Source organism: Peromyscus eremicus, chromosome 18, assembly GCF_949786415.1.
Source record: "Peromyscus eremicus chromosome 18, PerEre_H2_v1, whole genome shotgun sequence".
Classification (NCBI taxonomy): domain Eukaryota; kingdom Metazoa; phylum Chordata; class Mammalia; order Rodentia; family Cricetidae; genus Peromyscus; species Peromyscus eremicus.
In genome coordinates this window covers 18,188,255-18,213,800 of record NC_081434.1, presented here as the reverse complement: position 1 = coordinate 18,213,800, position 25,546 = coordinate 18,188,255, and the positions used below count along the sequence as shown (strand labels likewise).

Genomic DNA, 25,546 nt, shown 5'->3' with positions numbered 1-25,546 from the left:
CAAAGCTGAATTCCTCCCACTTTGCGCCAAAATTAACTGACCTGGGAGACCCTGTAACTTTCTGACATTTGCCTAACACCCTCCTTGCTCGGTAACAATCCTTGCCTGTTGGTTTTTGTAAGGAGTTAGTGGTTTGATCAGTTTTTCTTCTTCCCAGATTTTCAGTGATTCCTAAGTGTATTTTAAGTGTTTGTTCATGTGAGTTTTAATGAGGATCGGAGGATGTCTGCGTTCCTGGAAGTTCCCAGGAATGCTCTAGGGAAGGGGAAGTTGATGTTCGCAAATGGCATTTTTGTTGTTGGAGGGGGGAATCAATGTAAAATCGTTTTCTGATGTAATTGTGTGTTCCAGATGGAGGTGAATTGTTTAACACTAAAAGACTTGATCAGCCCCAGACAGGCCAGACTAGATTTTGCCGTTGAAGATGCAGAAAATGCACAAAAGGTAAGCACATATGCATACCTAAATCCCTAACGTATTTTAGATGGTGATGCTTAGCTTTCATGTTATATACAGCAAAGTTTTGGCAACCATTATAGAAGGAGGTTTCAAAGAACCATTGTCTCAGTTCTACTCCTAGCATTAGCGTTCGAACCAGCTCCCAAAGTCAAAGACACACCAGATGAAGCCATTCGTTTGTAATGCTTACTGTTGTCAAAGGTAGTTTAGCTAATGCTTCGCAGAAATTAGAAATATTAGTTCCCTGGAAAAGACTTTTGTAGTTACAAATACCAGATTTAATGTTAAAACGCTGAGAAATGCCGACTTCGTCCTGTTGAATCCAATACAGAGGTTCTCCCAAGAGTACAGCCTCTGCCTAACATACAAGGCCAATGTGACTGACCCTCACCGGCTACTCTGAATAGTTTACAGCCCTTCTGCTTCTTGTATGCTGAGCCCCACTCTTCCTTTATGTTCTTCTGTGTGTTTTCAACACATTCCCAACTAAACTGGCCGTAACAATGTCTACACCGTCACCTTGGCCTGCATCAGCACAGGTTTGCAAATCAGTGGATGTCCTGTTGAAAAGATACAGCCGTGCAATCTGAGCGCTGTGTAAGCAAAAGCAAATAGCCCCAACAAGCCAGTTTTAGAAACCTCAAATATAAATCTATAGTAGCAACTTCCTTGGGCATTGAACCTCTCTGGATTCCAGGTGTTAGCTTCCGGTTAGTGTCAACAGTGAACCTGATTGGTGGCAAAGAACATGCCTTTATATAATATTTTTTTGTTAGAGGGGGAAATCCATACCAAAACATTGTTTTAAAATTGCCTAAGAATATGACCTTATGAATATATTTAAAATTTTGGTTTGGGGAGTTTTCTGTTTTCCTTTGAAATTTGGATGGTTCTGCCTAGAAAGTGTGTGTGTGTGTGTGTGTGTGTGTGTGTGTGTGTGTGTGTGTGTAATGTATAAAGTCTGCCAAGTCAGTACTCCATTTCTCTTTCTGGTCAATGATTTACCAGTTATCTTCCCCCAAGGGTTGATCATTCTCTCCCTCCCTCCCTTAGTTTACCTTAGTCAGTGTTGATGAGGTTTCTCAGGGGGGTGCAGAGAAACCCAAATGACTCAATAGATTGGGACAGTGGTTAAAGTTAAAATATGTGAGCTAGAATGAATAAGCAGGGCTTTGGCTCAGAGAGGAGGCAAGAGATGAGAACAGAGTAGTTTTGTGGGGACATTGGGGGGCCAGCCCTTTGTCCTCTCCCCATGGTAAACCCAGGGTAAAGAGGTTTCCTAAGGATGGTGGGAACATGGGGTTTATAATCACAGAGACCCAAGTTCGATTTCCTGCTCTGACATTAACTAGCTACATGACCCCAAATAAACATATTTTTAAGGTTTTTCAGCAACTATTTGTGTTCCAAAGGCTAGAGATGGGGAGGTTAATATCACCTAACCTTTCTTAGTCCATTGGTTACCTCTGTAAAGTGGAGCCTGTGCATAACACCTCACCCATTGGGTTTTTGTAAAGTGCCTTGCTGTATACATTCTTCATGTTGTACTGAATCAAAATGACAGTCCAATCATAACTTGCCCTTTGGTTACCTGAGAGGCTTTCAGAGACCCAGATGGAAAAGTAGCCAACTATATTATACTCTCAGAAAAGAGGAAGAAAAAATACATGATAGACATTGGAAAGCTTCAGGGGGAGGTAGGATTTGGGTTAAGCCTTACTGGGTAAGGAAAGTCAACCTCCACAAAAAGAGTCAGTGAAAGGAACATTTCAGACAAAAGCAACAAGATTTATGCCTCTGGAGGGGAATCACTGGATCCCGTCCTTTAGAGGACGTCTTTCTTGATGCACATTGGTCCGGAGCTACATGTACTGTATGATGCACGCATCTCCTGAGCACCCGCAGAGAAACTTGTTTTGAAAAAAAAAAGAAAGAACGTTTTAACATTACCACCCAACCTTACTGTTCTTGGTTATGGTGTAATAAACAGACTGACCGATCCTGATTGATGTCAAAAGTAGGAAATGGACAGTTTGGGGCAGAGAGATGAGGGCTTCGGATGGAGCTGTGTAAGAACACTTGATGAAATTGGGCTTGGAGGGAATGCACGCTAATGCCCTGGAATGTGAGAGGAGGGGAAGCCAGTAGGGAAGTATGCTGGACCTGACGGTGCATGCCTGTAATTCAGCACTCTAGAGGCTGAGGCAGGAGAATTGTGAGGCTAGAATAACAGGCTCATACCACCCTGAGTGAGTTTCCACGTGTGTTCTTCGGGAGGTCGCTCAGGAAGCCAGTGGGTTCAGCTTGGCATATGCTTGTGCCCTTGTGATATGCAAACAGTTAGTAGGAGGCAGCTGATTGGCTGGTTTTAGAATTCTTGGAAGGTGATGGATGGCCTTGGAACCAAGCTTGGAATCGTGAGCATATAGTTTGACTTTGAAGCCGTGAATATGAGATTGGGTGAATCAGTCCAGAGAGTGAAAAGAGCTAGAGGTCTGGATATGGACTCTCGTGGTTTGTAAGAGTAGAAATGGGAACCCAATGAAGGAGACTGAGAAGGTGCAGTCAGAAGTAAAGACAACTAAGACATAATAGTGTCTCAGAAGCTCATGTCCAGATTTTATAGCGCCAAGAATCACTGCCAACCTTACCGCCTTGGTGGGGGAAGCAAGATGGGCAGCCAAGAGGTGACCTGAGGGAACATCATGGATTGGGACAGACTAATGGTTGGGGAACCTCCTGGAAGGTGACCAGAGGAAGGTCTCAATGTGGCTTGCTCTTTCTAGAAAGTGTGTTCTGGCAGAAAGGAGAGTTAACGGCCAGGAGCCAGGGGACACTTCCTAACATGGAGTCTTTGCAGTGAGCCTTTAACAACAGATGGGTTTTAACAGACGGAGCTCTGTATATGGTGATAGAGAGAAGACGATGTTCAGAGGAAGGCCTTGGGTGTAATGGAGGGCAGGTTTGAAGAAAGCCAATGGGACAATGTGTGAGCTGTGTATGAAGAGGGGGGTGGAGAAGACATAAGTCAGACACCATAAGGGTCTTACAAAGCTGGTGGTCATATATGTGACTTAAGATTGCATAATCAAAGCTATATAGAGACATAAGCAAGTTGAGAACCAAGGTCTTTTAGCTTCCAAGCCTTTTCTATGGCAATATATAACATGCTGCCCCCATGGCCATAGTACTGGTCCTTATTAATTATAATGGTGAACATTTGCAAAACATTTCCCAGATGGCAGGGTTTTGCTTTATTGTCTGAGCTGATACTCAGAGCGGCGCAGTGGCAGATAAACCCAGGTTCGTTCCCTCCTTTATATCTGAGGGCTGTGAGACCATTTTATGACGTGGCGTTTCTCTGGATTCTCTGACCGAAGTGGCGTCCGAGATGTTGTGGGTCCGATTTCCTTGCAAGCGGATCTCACGTGAGTGTGGTGTGCAGGAGACTTGTGGGTGCCTAGGATTGTAGCAGAGGAAGGATGAGAGTGGAAAGGAGCCGAACTGGACAGAGGAAGAAACTGAGCTGCCGTTGAGTCTCGATGGAATTCTGAGATTACACAGGAAGGAATTCAAGGTGACCCCGTTGAGCAGTCCTGAGCGGTGAAGAGACCAGATCTTTGCATGCTGGTAGGACTTTCACCAGTCACTGAGTTCAATGTTGGCCTTCCAGGAAGGGGTGTGGTTTCAGGGTTCATGGTCCCTCTTGAGCCAAAGCAATCCAGCCAAGGGCGTGTACTGTTGGCATGGCTTCCAACAGCTGGGAGAATGACTCATTCATTCATTCCTGAAGAGACCTGGGTGCATCGAGTGTCTGCCATACAAACAGGCACATTGCTAGAAAGTCTCAGCGATTAGTCTGAACCCTGTGTTTTGTATATGTATGGAAACATGGAACCAAGCAGAATGAATAACCGGGTCTGTACCTATTCCAATCCCTTTTGCTCTGCCTCACACAGTCTCTGGAAGGCAGTACAGACAGGTGGCACCGTGTGTAAATAGATCATAGCTGATTTTCTTGCCTACCTGGGACCTCACAGCACAATTTGTGCGCCATTTTTAAATTTTGACGTAGAGGTGTTGTCTTAGTTAGGGTTTCTATTGCTGCGACAAAACCATAACCAAGAAGCAAGTCAGGGAGGAAAGGGTCTATTTGGTTTACACTTTACCACCGCTGATAATTATTGAAGGAAGTCAGGACAGGAACTCAAACAGAGCAGGATCCTGGAGGCAGAAGCTGATGCAGAGGCCATGGAAGGGTGCTGCTTACTGGCTTATTTCCTCGTGGCTTGTTCAGCCTGCCTTGTTATAGAACCCAGGACCATCAGCCCAGGGATGAAACAACCCACAATAGGCTGGGCCCTCTCATGTCAATCATTAAGAAAAGGTCTTACAGCTAGATCTTGTGTGGGCATTTTCTCAGTTGAGGTTCTCTCCTTTCAGATGACTAGTTTGTGTGTCAAGTTGACATGAAACTATCCAGCACTGGTGGACTATAGTCCTAACCCAACCACATTACCTAACTTCACCCTCACTCTCTCAAATAAACCGTACATTTTTCATGATTCATTCTGAATTGCTCCCTCACTACAGAGAAACTTAAGGGACTCGTTCCTGTGTGGACATGTACCTTGGAAACAGAAGGGGGAGAGAGTCAATCTGTCTACTCATAAGACTGGGACACACCTTGTGCCTTGAGGGTACCTTTTGGCAAGACATTGTGTTCAGTCTACACCTGGGCAAGGCATTAAGTGACTATGACACGTGGAACTCGCCTCCACAAGTGCAGGCTCATTGTAGAGACAAGACATCCATCCATCCAGGAAGCTGAAGACACTGTAATCTAATACAGTGCAGCGTAAGAGCTACATTAGCGCTAAGAGCCAGGGCAAATGGGAGAGAATGGGAAAGGGGAAAAGGTAAAGCTAAGTTATATTGGGTGTTCACCATGCTCTCGTGAACTAGTCTGAACCCTTGAGGTTGGGATTTTCATGAGCTTCGTTTTTTCAGTTGAGTAAACGGGAATACAGTAAGGGGAGAAGGAGGAACTTGCCCACTGGCCTGAGATCCTGCATGTGCAACCAACCACTCCCTCCTGCTGCCTCTCCAGGTTCTACTGGGTCCCTTTTCCGGAACTTAGGAAAAGGTAGTTTCCTTCGACTTTGCGCCCAGAACGATGCTGTCAGCTGCTGCCTTTGACGTGCTCTGGTTTCCACAGGGGCCGCTGTGTGTGACATCAGGCCACTGACTTCACCTCTATACCTGAGGTTATATAAACCGGAACAGACAACGTTAGTACTGCCCAAGAATTAGCTTAGGGATTGACACGAGTCCAGGAAACAGGGTGTGACGTGTGTTAAGCAATCCTTTCCCTGGAGGCTTCACCTGTAGACAGCATAGGAATGGCTCCCCAGCAGGGGCTTGTTACCAGACCTGAGCAACTCTCTCCCAGGATCGTTTCCTCCTGCCGCTGAGGTATGAGACCTCATCACCTCCACCACTCCTTCCCTTCACGTTACAGAACAACGGAGTGTCACCGTAGCTAGCTGGCGGCGTCTGCTGACCCAGTGGACAAGCATTGGTTGTTTCTCCCGGCCATCTACCTCCTTACAGAACAGGACTGTTTTAACCACTGATCAGCCAGGACTGGAGCTTACAGTAGCTGTAGGGGGATAAATACATGTGCAGGAAAAGTGTGAGGTGTCGAACCTTCCTCCTTTGTCATCCTGTGAGTCTTTGTTGACAGGAAGAGAATTCCACCAGAGGAAGAGAGAGATCTTTCTGGTTTTCAATGGTAGAAAACTTGAACTCTTTCTAATAATTGTCTAAGGCAGGATACATGAAGTATATGATGTGGGAGCTGGTGCCGCTTCACAAACTATTTCAAGACTGCCAAAGTTGAAAAGCAAAACCTTGACCCTTAAAAACCTTTCCAGCAATTTGATCCCTCCTTTGGGGCGTCTAAGCTGCTGACCTGCTGGAGGTCTCACTTGTGGCAGAGGTGGTAGGCTGATTTAAGTAACGAACTCAAATGGTAAATCATGTGTGGTGGAATGCCAGGCGGCAGCGGCCCACACCTTTAATCCCAGCACTCGGGAGGCAGAGCCATGCGGATCTCTGTGAGTTCGAAGCCAGCCTGGTCTACAGAGTGAGTTCCAGGACAGGCCCCAAAGCTACACAGGGAAACCTGTCTCAAAAAACCATTAAAAAAAAAAAGTCATGTGTGGTGGAAATTCGATACTAGTCCTATGAGGTAAAGGTGGCTTAGCAATGTGCAGGACTCAGGAAATACAAAACAAGCAAAAAGCTAGTCCTTCGCTATGAATGGTTGGAGAACATCAGACTGGTCTCAGGTTAGCTGGTATTTTGCTGGCTTCTGTCCCTTTAACTTGTCCTGTTACTGGTGGCTTCTGAACACTGAACTACAAAGGGGTAGGTGTTCTTGACTGGCAAATGCGAACTTGTAAGTAGGGCTTTGAAAAACATGGCCCCAAGGAGCAAAAAAGTCTCAACTGGCCTTCTTCGTTTCCAACTATTATGAGCGTCTGTTGGTGACAGATACATGTGTGACGTCTCATACCGACACTTCATGAAAAATTTGTGTAAAAGGAGCAGCAGATATAATGGAGTGTCTCCTTGGAGGCGCTGTTCAGGGCTCATGGAGCTCTCTAGTTTTCGTTTATCCAGTCCGGATTCTTTCCGACCTTGAACGAATGTTTGGATTTCTAAGTCCGGGTGGAACGAACTCTACTCGTAGCTGACGCCTGCCCTTTCCTAACCTCGCTCACCGTTCTCTTTTCTTTAAATAGGAAAATATATTTGTTGATCGATCAAGGATGACCCCAAAGACTCCGATGAAAAACGAACCGATTGATCTGTCCAAGCAGAGAATCTTTACCCCAGAAAGAAGTCCCATTACTCCAGTAAAGCCGGTCGACAGGCAACAGCAGGTGGAACCATGGACGCCCACGGCCAACCTCAAGATGCTCATCAGCGCTGCCAGCCCAGACATTAGAGACCGGGAGAAGAAAAAGGGGCTATTCAGACCCATTGAGAATAAAGAGGATGCGTTTGTGAACTCCCTGCAGGTAACTAGCCATGCTCGTAGGACTTCGTGAGACTTCAAAGATGTCCAAGATTATTAAAAAGAAATAGGATGCCTGTCCAGTCAAACCCAGTGCTAATTAAACATGGCATCATTTTGTTAACAACTGAATTTTCACTCAGATTCTTATTTTTCATAATTAATTTCTTTCCTCCCTTAACCAGACCTCATTTTAAAAATAATGTTTTAGTAATTTGATTCAATAAAGAAACTTGGATTGGTTTTTTTTTTTTTAAGCACCGCTGTGGATTTTTAATTTCAATAATTTTGACTGGGAAAGTTTTATTATTCTGTTTGATAGTTTGTGACTTTATTCAAGTTAGGCCAATTTAATGTATTTCTTTAATTTTATCTGCTTGGGTTTTTTTGTTGGGAGAATTCTTTTTTATTTTGTTGGGGGAGGTGTGTGTGTGTGTGTGTGTGTGTGTGTGTGTGTGTGTGTGTGTGTACACGGGTGTATGTGTGCGTGTGCATATGTATTTCTGCTGTTGTAGCCACTGTTCTGTTGCTGTGAAGAGATATCATGACCAAGGCGACTCTTAAAGAAGAAAGTATGTAACTGGGGGCTCGCTCACAGTTTCAGAGATTCAGTCCATTATCATCATGGTGGAGAACAGGGCAGTGTACTCTGACTCTGAAGGAGTAACTGAGAGCTACTGGCCTGCTGATTTGCTGGCCAAAAGGGAGACACTGAACCTGGCGTGGGCTTCTGAAGCCTCAGAACCTACCCGCAGAGACACACGTCCTCCAACAAGGCCACACCTCCCAATCCTTTTCCAACAGTGCCACTCCCTGATGACTAAGCATTCAAGTATATGAGGCTGTGGGGCCGTTCTTAATTCAAACCACTGCAGCTGCTAGTGATTCAACCCAGGGCTTTATACACAGTAGGCAAGCCCTCTGCCACCAAGCCACATGCCTAGTTCTCAATCAACGTGGAAGGCTCTTAGGCCGTCTTTAAATTGCATGCCGCACGAAGATGTGGAGCTGCTCAATAAACAGCACATTCATACTGTTTTTAAAAGACTTAACAGTCAGTCGTTTTCCCTCCCACCAACCTTTTTCTGAGACCTCCCAAGAAAAATGACTTCCAGATTAGAGTCTTCTTAACTATTTTTTTCCCCTTTTTGGAGTATTTTTTTTAAGCTGTAAAATTTGCCAAAATATAGAAATTGGGGGGAAAAAAAAGAGAGAGAAGATGTCACAACTTACAACTTGAAGCTAACAGAGCAAAATGAGTTTAATATATCACACGATATATTACCTACAACACGTGCCACCACCCACCACACATGCCACTGTCTACCACACATGCCACCACCCACCACACATGCCACTGTCTACCACACATGCCACCACCCACCACACATGACACCACCCACCACACATGACACATGACACCACCCACCACACATGACACTATCGTGGTAGAGATCCTTCTGTGTAGCTAAATGCAAATCCTGCAGTTTAGAGAGCAATTCCTTTGCGCTTAATGCCAGAAAGTCTTTATCACCCCTCTTATATGTCTGGTCTTTTCCTTGGCCTCCTTTCCATATTTTATTTGGTTTGGAAACCACAGGAGGCCCGGCTTCAGCGACCATGAACTCAGATCACAAGTGAGTGTGGCTAAGTGCATTAGCTTCCGGGTCCAGAAAGTGAGAGTCAGGGTGCTCCCTGATCTGGTTTCCCTGGGATCTGCTCTTGGTCTGTTTCAGGCATACCCAAATATTTGTTGTTCCTTGTTTTCCTATTGATTAAAATACAGAAAGTGAAAGTCACTCATTTGTTACAGTTAATAATCTGTAACAAAGTATTGATACCTTCCTCTGGTAGGACTACTTATTTTAGATATCCCTAAAACAGTTCCATTTCTGGTTTCCTAACTAGACTTCATAAGATTTTAACTGGTCCTTTACTATAAAGGTCATGACCTTAAGTGCCTAAAATTTGAATGGCCATAAATGCAGGCTTTTTAGTATCATTGATAGACTGTCTTATCACATAACATACCTTTAGTATATGATACCTTTAAGACCCAGGAGGCTTCCTCCCTTCTCCAAGCACAGAGAAGTATTAATTTATGTCCAATAATGATGCTGAATTTACCATCCTCTTGCTGTCTTTAAGTCACTCTATTATATATGATTATGTATGTGCTCTTATAGATTGTTGCTTGGGCTGTTCTGTTGGGGTTTCAAGCTTTGTAAAGTTGAAGCTATTATAGTATTTGCTCATCTTGGGTTTGTTTTCTCTTCTTTGTTTTTTGTTTGTTTGTTGTTTTTAAAGACGGGGGGTCTCTCTATGTAGCTCTGGTTGTCCTGGAGCTCACTCTGTAGACCAGGCTAGCTTCCAACTCACAGAGATCTGCCTGCCTCTGCCTCCCAAGTGCTGGGATTAAAGTTGTGTGTTACTACGCCCGGCTGGGTTTGCTGTCTCAACCAGCACATTCTCAAGAATCAGTCATGTTTTTTCACAGTTAAAGCTTTGCTTTCGTTACAAATGCAGTGAATACCGTGACTAACTCATCTCTCCTGGCTGTGGCCACTGAGGAGGTTTGCAGTTTGGGCCCAATACAAATATACAGCTTGTTCATATCTCCTAGTATGCATAACTAGCATTTCCTACAGCCAGGGTTCTCAAAATACTGTCTGGCAACCTCTTTGTTCCTAACGGATCTTTTCAGAGGGTTTTTTTTTTAAATGTGTATCTGCTTGTCTGTATGTGTATCACATTCATGCAGTACCCACAGGGGCCAGAAGAGGCATCAGATCCCCTGGATAATACTAAGATGTCTGCCTGTTAAACTCCCATTCTCTTCTACACTGAAACTTGAATGATTAAAAGATGTGGACATTGTAACACATTAATACAAAAATGAGCATAGAATCCAGTTTTCTGTGACTCCGACGCTAAAGAGATTTAAAACAATCTGTAAGCCCTGACCTCTCAACAGTGTAGCTGTCTCAGTTTATTTTCTACTGTATTAAATATAGACAATAGACAACTAGATAAAAACTCACACCAGCCACAGCCTTGAATCCCAGCACTTGGGAGGCAGAGGCAGGCAAATCTCTGTGAGTTCAAGGCCGGCCTGGTCTACAGAGCAAGTTCCAGGAAAGCCAGGGTTACAGAGAAAAAAAAAAAAAATCTGTCTCAAACAGAAAACCAAAAAAAAAAACTCAGAAAGCTCTCTGGGGTCCTCCGTAATTTTAGGAACATAAAGTGATCTTGTGGGTGCAAAGTTTGAGAATGACTGTATTCACCGTTAGCGGAGCTGCTGTCCTTGGCTGTGCACACAGTCACAGGTTGGTCGGTGCCACCTTGCTTCCCAAGCATCTGCCTGTCTCCACTAGGCATGTGAAACCCTGATGACCCATGTGTCTGAAACTGTCACTTGTCCCTCTGTCAAGTTACTGGGTGGTTTGTGTCTTCCTGTGGCTCCTAAGAGTAAGACGGCCACGGGTTTTCCTCTTCTCTTCGATGCCTGTTTGTGTGTGTCGGTTTGTGGTGGGTTGTCTTTCTCTCTCATAGTGATTTCTAGGAGATGGTTGTATATTCCTGACACTAAACTGTCATCAAGTACTTGTGCTACTTATATTACATATATCTTAGTTCAGTTGGTATTTGTTTTTTCCCTTTCTGTTGGTTCTCAGCTCACAAAGCTCTTAAGCTTAAGACGGTTCTGTGGATAAATAAATCCTTTCTTCTTTTTTTAAGATTTTTTTCATTCTAATTTTTATTTTTTTTAATTCACTTATGTGTGTGCCTGCTTCTCTGTTCATGCACCACGTGCGTGCAGATGCCCATGGAGACCAGAAGGGGGCCGCGCATCCCCTGGAAGTGAAGTTAAAATGGTTCTGAGCTGCCCCATGGATGCTGGGAACCAAATCTGGGTCCTCTGCAAAATTAGCCAGTGCTCTTAACCACTGAACCCATCTCTCTGATCCCTAAAATCTCTCCTTTAAGGGCAATCTTTTGGGGACTGGAGAGATGGTTCAGTGCTTAAGGACACTTGCTCTTGCCGATGATATGAGTTGAGTTCCCAGCATCCACATGGTGGCTCACAACCCTCTGGAACTCTAGTTCCAGAAGGTTCCAGTGCACTTTCCTGGCCTCTGTGGTCAGTGCACATGTACACATAAAAAAATAAGTAAATAAGTATGGATGATCTTTTTGTATCTCTTCAATCTTTCTCTAGTGTAAGGTTAGGATCTTATTCTCCTACACTTTCTTTATTATAATTTGCTTTCTATAAGTCTTGAGTCCAGCCGGGCGGTGGTGGCACACGCCTTTAATCCCAGCACTCGGGAGGCAGAGGCAGGCGGATCTCTGTGAGTTCGAGGCCAGCCTGGTCTACATACAAAAGCGAGTTCCAGGAAAGGCACAAAGCTACACAGAGAAACCCTGTCTCGAAAAACCAAAAAAAAAAAAAAAAAAAAGTCTTCAGTCCTTTTGGGATTGTTTTTCAAATGTAATGTGAGTTAAGAACACAGCTGTTGGTGTCTGTCTGTTTTGTTGTCTGTACATTTTTCAGGAGCTCTCTCTCCTCCAGTTGGCAATGTGGTATCTGTCATGTCCAAGTTCCGTGTATGTGTGCTTCTGTTTGAAGAGCCTTTGCCCATTTGCCTGCTTGAGGCCAGCATCATCTTGTAGTAAGCTTTGCCAGCAGGCAAAGCCCAACTTCACTGGATTCTTAAGCTGTGTAAACTGTTCCTGACTTTTCCTTCTGTGGATGCTTCCGATAGGCTGTTTGCTTTGGCTTTTCAGACAAAGTGTCACTAGGTAGACCCGGCTGGCCTGGGCCTCTCTGTAGACCAGGCTGGCCTCAAACTCAAGGCGATCTGCCTGCTGCCTCCTGAGTGCTAGGGTTAAAGGTGTGCGCCACCACCGCCTGGCTCTAGATTTGGGTTTCAATAGGAATCATTTGACTGTATTGATTGGAAAAGTATTAACCTCTCTATGGTGCCGAGCCTCCTATCCATGAAAATGGCACATGTCACCAATTGTAAGTGCTCTCTAAGACAGTCATTCTCAACTTTCCTAATGCTGCGACCCTTTAATACAGTGCCTCATGTTGTGGTGACCCCCAACCGTAAAATGATTTTGTTATTTCATAACTGTCATTTTACTACTATTACGAATCATAATATAATATCTAATATGTGGGATATCTGATATTGAACCCGCAAAAGGGTTGTAACTCACAGGTTGAGAACCTCTGCTCTAAGATCTTGAGTATTCGCTAGATTTACTCCTATGTAGGTTTACCCACCAACCCCACAGCTCCCCAGAGTTTTCTTGAGTGTGAGCAGCAGGAAATATTAGATAGAAGGATTTAGATTGTGGAGATAACAGATAGAAAATACAGGATAGCCTCAAAAGAGCCTGGAACCTATTCCAACAGGCCCTGACTGTCTCTGCCCCAAGGGTATTTATAGAGACGCCAAGGGGTGGAGCAAAAGACCTCCCCCCTCAACACAGCCAAGTGCAGACCATCTCAGACACCTGCACTCAGGCCCGTGGTCCTAATCATCCTCTATGGGGACCTGCTGGGTAAAGCCACGAGGAAACTGAAAACTGGCTCCCACACTCCTAAAAACCTTATCATTCTCATTGCTACTATAAATATTGTCTTTTCCACTTATTTCTCTTGCTGTATAGGCATACAGCTTGGGTTTAAAACATCACTTCTTGTATTCAGCTGTCTTGCTAATTCCTCTTATTTTTGTAGATTTTTTTGAGTGAACCATCCTATCCTTTTCAGAACGAAAAGGTTTTGTTTGTGCTTTTCAGTCCTTGCTTCCATGTCTTCTTTCTTGTCCCAACATACGACTGGGATTTCCTGTATAACACAGAAGAGAGCCAATGACAAGGGCATCCTTCTTTTTTTCCTGGTCTTAAGGGAATACTTCCAAGGTTTCTCAGCTAGCCAGACATTAGCTTTTATATTTTCATGAATGTGCAATATGCAATTTACCAACAGTTTTTTCTGGATCTATTGAGATAATCTTACCACCCTTCTCCTTTGGGTCTGTCTATTGAAAAGCCTTTGCTTTCCTGTGGAGAACTGTTTAAATGTGGGTAGAGACAAGAACGTTACTTGAGTATACTCAGAACAAAAAAGAATTTGACTCATTGGCCCTTGTGGAGTTTCACCAAGATTTGGTCCATCTTAAATATGTGACAATTTCACAGGTCACTGTAGCTCATGTTCCGTCAGTAACAGTCACCTAGAATCTCGAAAAGCAGATTTTGATGCAGCGGGTCCAGGATGAGGCCTGAGATGCTACTACATCTCCAGCAAGTGCCTGCCGCTACCGCCAGGTCCACCCACCTATGAGAGGCAAGGGTAGAGCGACCTGCCCAGGACAGACGTTCCTGTTTTACAACTGTAACCATGAATTGTAACCATGAGCCTCGTGTTGTGAGCAAAAAACAGCTTAGTCCGGAGAAGATAATAGGGAAAGCGTTAAGAAAATCAGACTAGAAGTTGTTTTCTCTGGCATCTTGAATGGTGTGGATTGGAACCACTTTGCCAAGAGCTTAATAACACCCAAAATTAAGGTGGTAACCATGGCATCTCCCTGCTCCCTCTGTCCGCCCTCTATAGCTCGATGTCGTTGGTGATGGTTCTGTGGACGACTATGAAAAGCAAAGGCCAAGCAGAAAACAGAAGAGCTTAGGACTGCTGTGCCAGAAGTTTCTGGCTCGCTATCCAAGTTACCCCCTGTCGACTGAGAAAACCACCATCTCCCTGGATGAAGTCGCCGTCAGCCTCGGTATGTGCCGTCCGATTAACCGGAGACCTGTCGTCTGTGACGGTGGGAAGCGGGTTACCTTGGGTGGGCCAGAGGCATCAGGTAAACCTCCTTTATTAACAGAGGGCGAGGGCAGGGGAGCGGGCAGAGCGGCCTCCATCACCACCCAATCTCCCTTCCTTGTGCACAGAGTTCAAGGAAGCCTAGACCCACAGAGCCAAACGGGAACTCCGGGGGTTTCAATCTTAAAATTGTTGGGTGGGGCTATAGCTCAGGGTAGAGAATTTGTTGTTCATGTACAAAGTAAAATGGGTTTAACTATGAATACCATACATAATACCACACCGAAAGAAAATGTGTTTAATTGCAAAAGGATTTGGAATCTAAAAATCTAAGCTGGGTCTGGTGGCACATACCTATAATCCCATTACTTGTGACATGTGAGTAGGAGGACTGTAAATTTGGGGCCAGCCTAGGGTACACAATGAGACCCTGTCTCATTAAGAAAATTGCAGCTATCTTGCTCCTTATTTTTAATAATGCTTCAAAGAGTTTAGAACTAGTATTCTTTCCTGTATAAAGCAAAAAAAAAAAAAAAAAAAAAAAATGGAGAGCAAGAACATGATGCCTGAAGCCCAGTGCCGTCTTCGCAGCAAGCCCTGTCAGAACAGAAAATGCACATCTGGACAGAACTCACACAGCTAAGCTTCCTAACAAAGAAGAATGCATATGTTCACGTGGCAGGAGCGTGTATAATGTATGATACCCGCACAGCTGCAAATACGCGTACAGTTGCTTTGGATGAGAGACCCCTAGTGGTCAGGGGCTGTATTTCAGGATAATTCAGTTGTTGACAGTCCTTTTAAATAGAAATCACACTAATCTGGGGGTATAAAGGGGTATGTATCCACTTATTTAAAGGGACACGTTCCATGTGGGGGAGTATTTGAAGGGATAAGCTAAATGAATGTTAATAGTTTGTGTTTCATAGCTGTCTGTCTTCCATAGCCCAGAGAAACATGCCAGAATAGTGGGCCGTCAGTCTGAGTTACTTGAACTGATAGTTGAAAACATTCTGGCTGTTGGAAACTGAGGCAGTGGGCTAGGCTTTGGGTCATACAGGCCCGGCTCTGAACTTCCCCAGCTTGTGAGAACTTTGAGAAGTTATTAACCTTTCTTGTCTGTAACATAAACGGCAGAGACAACACAGAGTTGAGCTAATGCCACTAATGTGCTTAACTCGGTCCTGGCAGGGGTCATGGAAAACAGTTCTGCAGAAAATGAGGGTCAACTTCCAGATCACCCGGTGTCCTCATTGGGGTCCATGAAGTCTTCCCCCCGCCCCCCACGTCCCTGCCATGTATTCAGCTTCCATGTGGAGGTTCCACACTGGTGTTAGAGCGGGATACAAGGATGAGATGTTTGGGGGGAACTTACAGTCCCCGGGAGGATGAAGGAAGGGATGACCCACAAATCACGCCACGTTATAGCTTCCTGGAGCCGAACTCCAGAGATTTTCACCCACAGCAGCCTCCCAATGCCCCATGACGACAAAGACCTGCTAAGTGAAATGTGTTACCGTCTCTTCTCATGTGAGGTTGAAAGTTAGTGTCTCTCTCTATAAGTTGTTTTTCTTGGTGGTCATCTCCTGGCCTTGAATCCGAACCCCTTGCTCCCTAATTAAAAGACCGCCATTTACGCAAAGACGTGCAGAGTTTCAAAATGTTGTTTCAAAGAGTCTGTGCGATGCAGATTTGACTCTGGTGTTAATGAGTAAGCATTTAAAGACTTGGGAATAACTTCCGTAAATAGAAAACAGAACAGCCTTTGATTCTTTTTTCCCCCTCTTTGGTTTTTTTTTTTTTTTTGAGACAGGGTATCTCTGTGTAGCATTGGTGCCTTTTCTGGATCTCGCTCTGTAGACCAGGCTGGCCTCGAACTCACAGAGATCCGCCTGCCTCTACCTCCTGAGTGCTGGGATTAAAGGCGTGCGCCACCGCCGCCCGGCACAGCATTTGATTCTTATATTCTGAGCTGTGTTTGGTTCTCACTCAGTTCCTAGGGAAGGAGACTTAAGAAAAAAATAGTAATCATTAAGTCCTTGTATGGACAACTAGGACCATGAGGAGAATTAATAAGACCACCACTTCCATACAAAACCAAAAGAAGGCAGGATGCCCTGAAAAACCTTCCCTCTCAGCAAGTCCCAGAGGAGCCTATAGGTGTTGAGACCTGTGAATGGGACTTTAGGAGCCCAGCCCCCTAAACAGCGAAACTTGGGCATGATTGAAATGATGAGTGGTTAAGCCAGCCAGGGGCTGCCACATTTGGTGTTTACCAGAACAACCTATCAAGTGCTCATTTGCACATTCTGTCTTCCCTTCAGAGCAGTCCGGATCTTCGATCCTTTTCCCTTGCGACGCTTGGCCACTAGGTGGAGACTCGACAGCTTAAAATAACACAACAGGCAGGCATATGGCCGGCCCCCGGGGTGTCTCAGTTGCGTTCACATGGCATTTCTAATGGGAAGGTTTATGAGATGGTGCAGGGCGTGTTAATATGTGGAAACGGGCTGGAGTAAAGAACCAGACGACTCGAGACCAGAGGCTCCTCTGCCAGGGCCTTCTAGCAAGCAGCTGGCGCCAAGCCTGGGGTAGGGGACAAGCCAGGCAGGGTCGTGAGTGGAAACGTTCTGATGGACCGTGAAATATTGCCTGAAGAGCCCAATGCTACCTTCTTCGCTGTGTCTGTTTCTGGAAAAATGAGACAAATGGAGCGTCTTTAGCCGGTTGGGGTTTTCTGCAAAGTGCCTGGAGGCTTTAGTATGGATACATAAATGAGTGCAGAGGGAACAGCAGGCCTAGGGCCTGTTACACAACGGAGTGAGTCAGGGGCCGGAGATGTTGGAAATCTGCCTCTACTGTGACTGTTAGTGGGGGTTTTAGGTAGCTCCAAATCATGCACATATTTAGACAAAATGAACAGCTGTTGAGGACCCTTTTATGCTCAAACTTAATTATTTTATAAGGTAAGTACTGTACCATGAAGAGGTTAAGTAACTTCCTAGCGTGAACCACTTGTAAGGGAGAGAGTGAGGATTCGTGTCCAGGCAGTCTGATTCTAGAGCCTTCCACGCTCAACCAGCACACGGATGTTCAGTAATTAGAAGAAAAAGCCTGCTTGGGGGAGTGCAGCGAAGGGTGTGAATTCCATGGTGGGCCTCTGCGCTCTGTGCTTGCTGTTGGCCAGCCTGTTCCAAGGAGAATTCCTACAAGCCATGGCAAAGAGAGGCCTTGTGTTCCAACAGCGGACACAAGAAGGGAGCCCAAGCCCTTGAATCTGCAGTTACCAGTTCAAAATGGGAGACAAGATTATTGGTGAAATTATTAAGGCCACTCCACATGGTTAAAAGGGAGATTTATTTATTGGCGTAACTTACAAATGAAGGGATAGGTAGGTCGCAGGGTCTGGGAAAGACAGCGCAGTCCGGCGGTGTTCTCTGGAGAACTCTCCTCGGTCTACTTCTAGCGTCCAGGGTCCGGGAAATGAGAGTGCGGGGAATCTGGATCTTCAGGGTCTTCAGGGTCCTCTCTTTGCCCCGCCTTGTAGGCATGACAGTTACCGAAGCCTCAATGGGGGTTGGAACTTCCAGATCAAAGCTGGAATGGCTACCCACTACACAAGATCCACCATCCGTTTTCCTTACCATACTGTTCAGAGTTAGTCTATATTAACTACCTGTTACGTCATTCAAACTCCCGCCAAAGGACAGTACTGTCCAGTGATGAGGTGACAGTCTGTTCTATAGTCCTGTGATGGCTAATCTTGGCTGTCAAATGTGGTGACAGGATTTAGGCTCTTCACAGGGACACACCTCTGGGTGAGCCTACCAGGGTGTGTCTCTCCAGAAAGATCTGACTGAGCAGGGAAGACCCACCCAGATTGTGGCGGCACAGTCTCATGTGGCGACGGTCCCCAGCTGACTAAAATGAGAAGGACAGGCCCAACGCCAGCTCCGTCTCTTTCCACTTCCTGACCGTAGGTGTGGTCACTGCCTACTGTCCGCCGCTGTGACTTCTTCACCATGATGGACTGTCCCCATTCCTTACGTAGCCCTTGTCAAATATTTGTCACAGCCATGAGACAAAGAACTAATGCAGGGTCACCAATTAGGAACAGGTCACTAGCACCAGCCACTGTGTCTGATAGGGCATGCTGTTGGCATACCGGCAAACCACCATAATGCACGTGTGGTTTGCTTAACGGTCTGAAAAACGTGAGTGTTGTTCTTGCCACATAGGTCTGGCCATCTCAAGGGGACGTTACCCTAGATGTGTCTGAAGGTGGATCCCAGGAAGAAATCAGGGGGTCTGTTCGTGTCTTCCTCGGATGGCCTTAGAGATTATCCACAGTTGCTGGGCATTAGCTTGGACCTCAAATAATTCACAGAAACAGCCCGGGCCTGTCAGGCGTGGATAAATCAGAAGTGTTCGTTCGCGTGACGTCTTTTGCCTTCTCCTTGGCACACAGGTGTGGAAAGGAGACGCATCTACGACATCGTGAACGTGCTGGAGTCGCTGCATCTGGTCAGCCGGGTGGCTAAGAATCAGTACGGTTGGCATGGTCGGCACAGCCTGCCTAAAACCCTGAGGACACTGCAGAGACTGGGAGAGGAGCAGAAGTACGAAGAGCAGATGGCCTGCCTCCAGCAGAAGGAGCTGGACCTGGTGGATTACCGCTTTGGAGAACGCAGGAAAGAGGGCTCCCCGGATCCCCAAGATCAACACCTGCTCGATTTTTCCGAACCCGACTACCCTTCCTGTGAGTCCGTTATAAACTTGCGAAGAGTGACGGAGGGAGTGATGGTCTCTTAAAAAACTGATCACTAAGGTGGGAAGTGCCAGTTTGAGAGCCCTGGGGGGAGATGCACTCTCACTCTGTCTACGGAAGGGAGGCAGAGGGCGGGAGGGCTCCCAGCTCAGCTGCCCACTTCTCCTTACTTGTGGCAGTAGTCCTTCCAGTCAGAACGTGTGAGCCCTAGAGACTGACGGACACGTCCCGTTTGCCTTTGAGACTTCACTTTATCTTCTCAAGGCGTTTTATTCAATTTCTTCTTAGAGTGAAAACAGGCCCCAGTAGCTGAGTCTGTTAAGAAAGATAAACAACCCTGGCTTCCCCTTGGTGCCGTTTAAGTTTGTTTATTTTTAATTTTATGTCTTCCTTGTTGTAAACATCGATACCCATCAGTCCCACGTGTCCGTCGTGTGTGTCCCCCCCCCACCCCCCCCCGCCGTGTGAGGATGTCACACACAGGCATCACTGACGTGCTGCCTTGCACTATTGGACGCTGAAGGAAGGGTAGATGGTGTCCCCTAGATCCACAGCTTCAAGCCTTTTAGCTCCGCCCCCTGAGGAAGTACTTGTAGAACCAGAGGAGACGATCATCAATCAGGATTCTCTACCTGCCATCCACAGGACCCCAGGGATAATCAGTGTCCTGTTTGTGTAAAGGCAGGCACCAGCTCTGTTAGGGTACCCTCTAGACATTGTGATAACAGAGAAAAACAGGCTTCTTGGGCTGGGAAGATAGATAGCTGAGGACCTGAGTTCAGATACCCAGTACCCAAGTCAAGTCAGGCACGGACGGTGGTGTGTGCCTATGACTTCAGCACTGGGGGGACGGAGGTAACAGGATCCCCGGGGCTCACTGGCTAGTCAGTCTAGCTGAATCGCTGAGTTCCACGTTCTGTGGGAGACCCTGTCTCAACAAATGATACGGAAAAGCAGTTGAAGAAGCATGACATGCCCACCTCTGGGCTCCACGTGCCTGCGCAGATACCCGCCCCACAAGAGCATGTACACCCATACACATGGACAACGCCTAAATGGAGTTCTTGCTTTTAAGAGAACCAAAAACAACTCCTGATCCCTACCCCTCTCCTTTTATCTGTCCGCATTAATCTTTTCAAAGAGTCGCTTAAGGAAAACTGCCATATGGCTTCTATTATGTGATATAAGTATGGAGTGTTAAGAGCAGTTGAAAAATCACAGTCGTTTATGAGACGCAGGAAAATCCTTCCGATTTCTTTACGGGCTTGCTTTTGTATAGGCTTCTGCCTGTGACCGGATGATCCTCCCATACGCTGGTGGCGTGAGGTACCTCTGGAAAATGGGTAGCAAAGTCTTTCTTGCGGTAAATCCGCATTTTGATGACTTTTATTTTCTTTCCCTTTTTAGCATCTGCCAACAGTCGGAAAGATAAATCTCTAAGAATTATGAGCCAGAAGTTTGTCATGCTCTTCCTCGTCTCCAAAACCAAGATTGTTACCCTGGACGTGGCTGCCAAAATCCTCATAGAAGAAAGCCAAGACACCCCAGACCACAGTAAATTCAAAAGTAAGAGTTTTCACCTAAACCCATGCGTCAGCACAGAAGGGGAAGCTCGCTGACGCCGCTTCCTGCCTCGGAAATAAATACATCCAGAGAGGGTTTTTACTGATGGTGGTAGTTTTGGAGAAATGTATTCCTTGTGCTCATAAAAGCCCTTCTTGCTATAAGCGGTCAGTCAGCTAATAGAACCCCCACCAAATCCACGTCAGAAGCCTTTTCTTCCCCTGTCACAGTGGACAGGGCGAGGCGGCAGAATGCTTCCTGAGAGCCCAGGCCCGGGAGGGTGCGATCGGTTTGCATTTCTCTTTGGTGACGCTCCATCTGAGACAGAATGCCTGAGTCTTCTCTCCCCTTCTCTCCCCATCCCCCCCGCCCCTGCCTACTTCCCTGAAGGGTGGAGATGGAAGTTTTCTACAGGTAAGAACCTGAGGAATGGCCAGGGTTGGGGGCTGGGGTGGAGGGGCAGGGCTGCTCGGAAGGGAGAGAGTCTCTGGGTGCCACACCCTTGGACCTGCCTATTCCTCTGAGCTTAGCTGCAGGGTCTGTGCCCTTGTAAGGAGCCACGAGCTCATCATTCTCGAGTTGCATTTTGTTTTTTTTTTGTTGGAGTAATAGCCGCACTCTGGGTGAAATGGTTAAGATAAGTCCCATCCCCGGCAGTGGCCCTGACATCAAGTGGACATCTGACCCCTTTCTTCAGTCCTTGAATAAAAAAGCAGGCAGGCCATCTTGTCCTGTTTTTTAACACACCATCTGAGTTCCCCTCCCTTTCATACATGCATTTTTCCAAAGTTTGTCCAAAGTGCATTCCGATGCACGCCACACCCGTCACAAGGCTTCTCTGCCTTGTCCAGGGTTCCCGGTGAGCGGCTGCTCTTTTTCAAAACTGTACCTCATGACCTTGAATCTTCAGCGTCCTATGGATTCAGGAGTGTGGCATCACAGGCACCCTAGGGGATCCCTGTCATTTTCACAGGCCAGCTGCCTGTGAGGCAGGTGCCACCACCCCTTGCTGCGAGACTCGCAGGGCCAGCTGTCATACCACATACCACATACCAGGGTTATATTCACTAAGCCTTTAGTCACAGCCTGTCTCCCCCGGTATTTTTGCCATCGTGGAGCTCGCTGCCCATCAGCAGAGGACTAAGTTGTGGGAGGGGAAGGACACATTGCCTTCCCCTAATACTTGTGCGTCTGCAGATGCTTCGGGTACGCAGATCTCCGGCGATACCGAGACAGGGCCATCAGCCTCACACCACCTGTCCTCTGGAGGTTTCTGTGGTAGCCAAGGAATGTACCCTGTCCTATAAACTAAAAATGCAATGGCATGACACGCAGCATGACCACGGCTGTGTTTTATATCCTCAGCAAAGGTACGGCGACTCTACGACATAGCCAATGTGCTGACCAGCTTGGCTCTGATAAAGAAAGTCCACGTCACGGAAGAGCGAGGCCGGAAACCAGCCTTCAAGTGGATCGGGCCCGTGGACTTCAGCGCCATCGGTAAGGAGAGACGGTTTTGCCGGGGGCCCTGCTGTAGAATGCTCTAATTATGCATCCAGCCAGCAAAATTGACCCTTTCCCCTTCTCTTGGAACAATGATCACTAGCCAGAAAACGGAGGTGCTGGTCGCCTCATGCACATCAGGAAGGAAAATTCTAGAAGACCGTAGGTTTACATAACTGTGGGAGTAGACTTATTTGTGAATTTGTATTTTATTCTGGAACTCTTTTCTGAAAAGTTTAGGACATAAAAATTTAAAGTGGCGCTTCTGAACTTGCGTTGTTTCCACATCAGCAAAATAAACCATTGTTTTTCAGGGAAATCCCACATAACATTTAAAAACTACAATCAGGTACTCACAAAGCTGGCGTGACTTGAGGTGGCTTCTAAATCTCGTGGGGACATATCGAATCCCTTGTATGTCATTTAGATGAAAGGTTAAACATACCGTGATTTTGCTAAACCATAATCGAAGGTATCACCTTGCGCTTATTTCACGGTTAACACACATGCAGTCAGAGACTGAGTCTTCTGTGCAAGGGACTGGACATGCAGCCAAGCTGCCTGAGCACCAGCCATTAAAATAATTTTTAAATTACCTTTCGGTGTTGGTATAGTGGCACAAATTATGAAAGATACCACTCTCTGCCTCCCTGGTAACATACTAAGATCTAGATAAAAAACCCCTTAAAATCAAATGTAACTACTTCAACCCAGCAAGTGTTTATTGAGTGTAGACTGCAGGCCATTTACTATACTTTATGGCAGGAGAGATTTAAGCTATGGGGGGCAGTCCCTGCCTTCATGAAATAAAAAACTTCATAGGTTTTTGGGTTTTTTTTTTTTTTTTGCTTCTATACCTTTGGCTTCTCTTCACCTGTGAAGGCTTCTCCTTGTCAGCGTTAAAAATAGTCAGTCATACCTTGCTTAGTGATAGGCATGCATTCTGAGATATAGACCATTAAGATTTAGTTCATTGTTATATGACTGTGACAGAGTCTTCCTACACAAAGATAACCAGAAGGTCGCTTGATAATAGAATTGCATGGCAGCAGTGTTACATAATCGATATACCTGACCCAGGCATCCTTCTGTGACATATGAATATGTTGTCTCGGGCTTCGATATCTGGTTCAAGTACCAACCCCATGATGTTTTCCCTGGTCACTTAAAGAGTGTCTCCACTGGGCAGCTGCAATTTGTAAAACTCATGGGATGATAACCCTTGCCCTACACATCCAAGGGGTGTCTCCGCTGGGCAGCTGCAATTTGGAAAATGGTATCATGGGATGATAACCCTTGCCCTACACATCCAAGGGCAGATCCATCTTTTGTGTCACTCCCTGTCATTGGCTAATGACCTGTCAGTGGTATAAAATTAGCACTGGTTTGGAAGTTAGAAAGTAATCAAGTTCTAGACAGGGTAGTACTGGCTCTGTAGGAATTCAGATGATACAAGTTAAGGCCTGGTGGATTCAGTGTCAGAATATTTGAAGAATAGCGCATTTAGGAATAAATCTAGTCCATGTCTGGGAGATTAGGCATCCTGGTTGAAGTGGAGAGCGTAGGGTAGAAAATGAGGTTAAAAAAATAACAAGCTGGGAACACACTTTTGGACGGCCTCTAAAGTTGAGCCAAGAAATTCAGACTGGCTGTAACAGGTAACTAGAAGCCTCTAAACATAAAGGTTACAGGGGTGGCGAGGCCATTGAACACATCCATCAGCAGAGACACGGGCTTCTGTGGAGAAGCCACGGAGTTCAGCTTCGTGCACAGCTGCTAGAACTCTGTTCCGGTGCAGGAAGGATGACTTGGAGTCAGGTCAGGAATTGCAAATTCAACGTTCTCTACCTGTCAGCAGCCTATATTATTTCTTCAGTATTCTCCAGGTCCGTTACTGATATTGTCACCAATCCTGGGGCCGTGTTTAGAACATCTTTGATTTGCTCTTGGCTCTTTAAGGGTCTCGAATTTCAGCTTCTTAACTGTCTCCCTCTCCTTTCTCACCGGCACAGCGGTTGATTATGTGCGGGCGTTTTCTTTTTAATTTTATTGGCCTATCACTGGGATGCAATAAATAGCGCAGTTGCAACTTGATGAGTTTCGTATATGTAACCTGGGTTGAATAATCCCTGTAGTGAGGAAAGCTTCTTCCTAAGTGTCCCGTCCTTCATTTCCTCCCTGCTGGCTCATCCGTCCCTAGGTGACTGTCACTCAGCGTCTGCCAGCCTAGATCTGTGTGCGTAATTCCAGAACTAGAAGTGAATTATGTGAGATTGACCTTCATTATTCACGGATCCTATATTTGTGAATCCGAGTGCCCACTAGAAATTATTTATTTATAACTCTAAAATGAGTACCTGCCGCATTTTTAGTCATTTGCATACATGCAAAACAGCAACATCAGAAAGGAGAAAAACTGAGTCTCCCCGGCGGACGCGTTCCTGAATATGGCTTCTGGTCTCAGTTCCACCGTCCGGGGTGTCGTGTGTTTACACGTCTCTACTTAAAGAATCAAAAGGAGGAATAGCGGAGACAGCCACCTCCCTGGAGTGCGGTGGGGTCAGCCGTGTAGTGGGGCACAGATGGAGATCACAGTAGACTTATGACGGTGCAGGTTGAAATGCACAGCATGTGCGGCCAGTCTCCAAATCAACCCTAAATCAAGGGAGCATGACCAGGAGGACCCAGCCGTCCCCACTCATGCCACAGGCTCCTGAAACGTGTTGGTAGAAAAGGCAGCAGCCCTCACAGATCCTCGGAAAGAGCCCGTCCATCTTGGAATTCGGTTCACCCAGCCAGGAAACTTCCCAGGTGGTTCAGGCAGCTTAGCCTTGTGAACCAGCCTGGTAGCCTTCATCACAGGAAGTTCTTGGGCAACCCACCCTGAGTAGCTCAGTTTAGAGGGCTCTGCGAAACAGGTGTCTCTTTCTACCTTCTTGTGGAATCCAGAATCACCGCACAGCTGGGTCAGCCCACCGCTAGCTACAGGAAGCAACCCAGGAACCAGCTAGTGGCCCTCAGTGTCACAGACCCATTAAGCCTCTGGGAAGCTTGACCTCCCTACAGAGCCCCCAAACCCCGGAAAGAGTAGCCCATTCCTTCATGACTTTTAAAAGCAGCCACCCAACCTTCCCTAAGTTGGCCCAATCCATTGAGACTTCCGGAAAAACAGTTCTGTGGCCCTCCTCTGGCCCCAACTAGCAACTGAACAAACTGTTCTAAATTTCCCCCCAAAGAAGCTCTAAGAAGCAGACAGGCCCCCGCCTACTCATGTTCAGGCCAGGAAACAACGAGAAAGCTGGCCCTGAGCGGATTGGTTTCCAGAAGG

General features: G+C 46.2%; 1 protein-coding gene across 1 annotated transcript in view; it reads left to right on the top strand.

Annotated features, from left to right (window-relative positions):
• Positions 1–351: 351 nt before the first annotated feature.
• Positions 352–25,546, top strand: part of E2f7 (E2F transcription factor 7) — a 38,939-nt gene continuing 13,744 nt past the window's right edge. Inside the window, exons 1-6 of the mRNA XM_059245180.1 lie at positions 352–444; positions 7,269–7,547; positions 14,175–14,343; positions 18,853–19,143; positions 20,560–20,718; positions 22,081–22,215. Coding sequence (XP_059101163.1) covers positions 352–444; positions 7,269–7,547; positions 14,175–14,343; positions 18,853–19,143; positions 20,560–20,718; positions 22,081–22,215 — 1,126 coding nt within the window. The remainder of the gene's footprint in view (positions 445–7,268; positions 7,548–14,174; positions 14,344–18,852; positions 19,144–20,559; positions 20,719–22,080; positions 22,216–25,546) is intronic.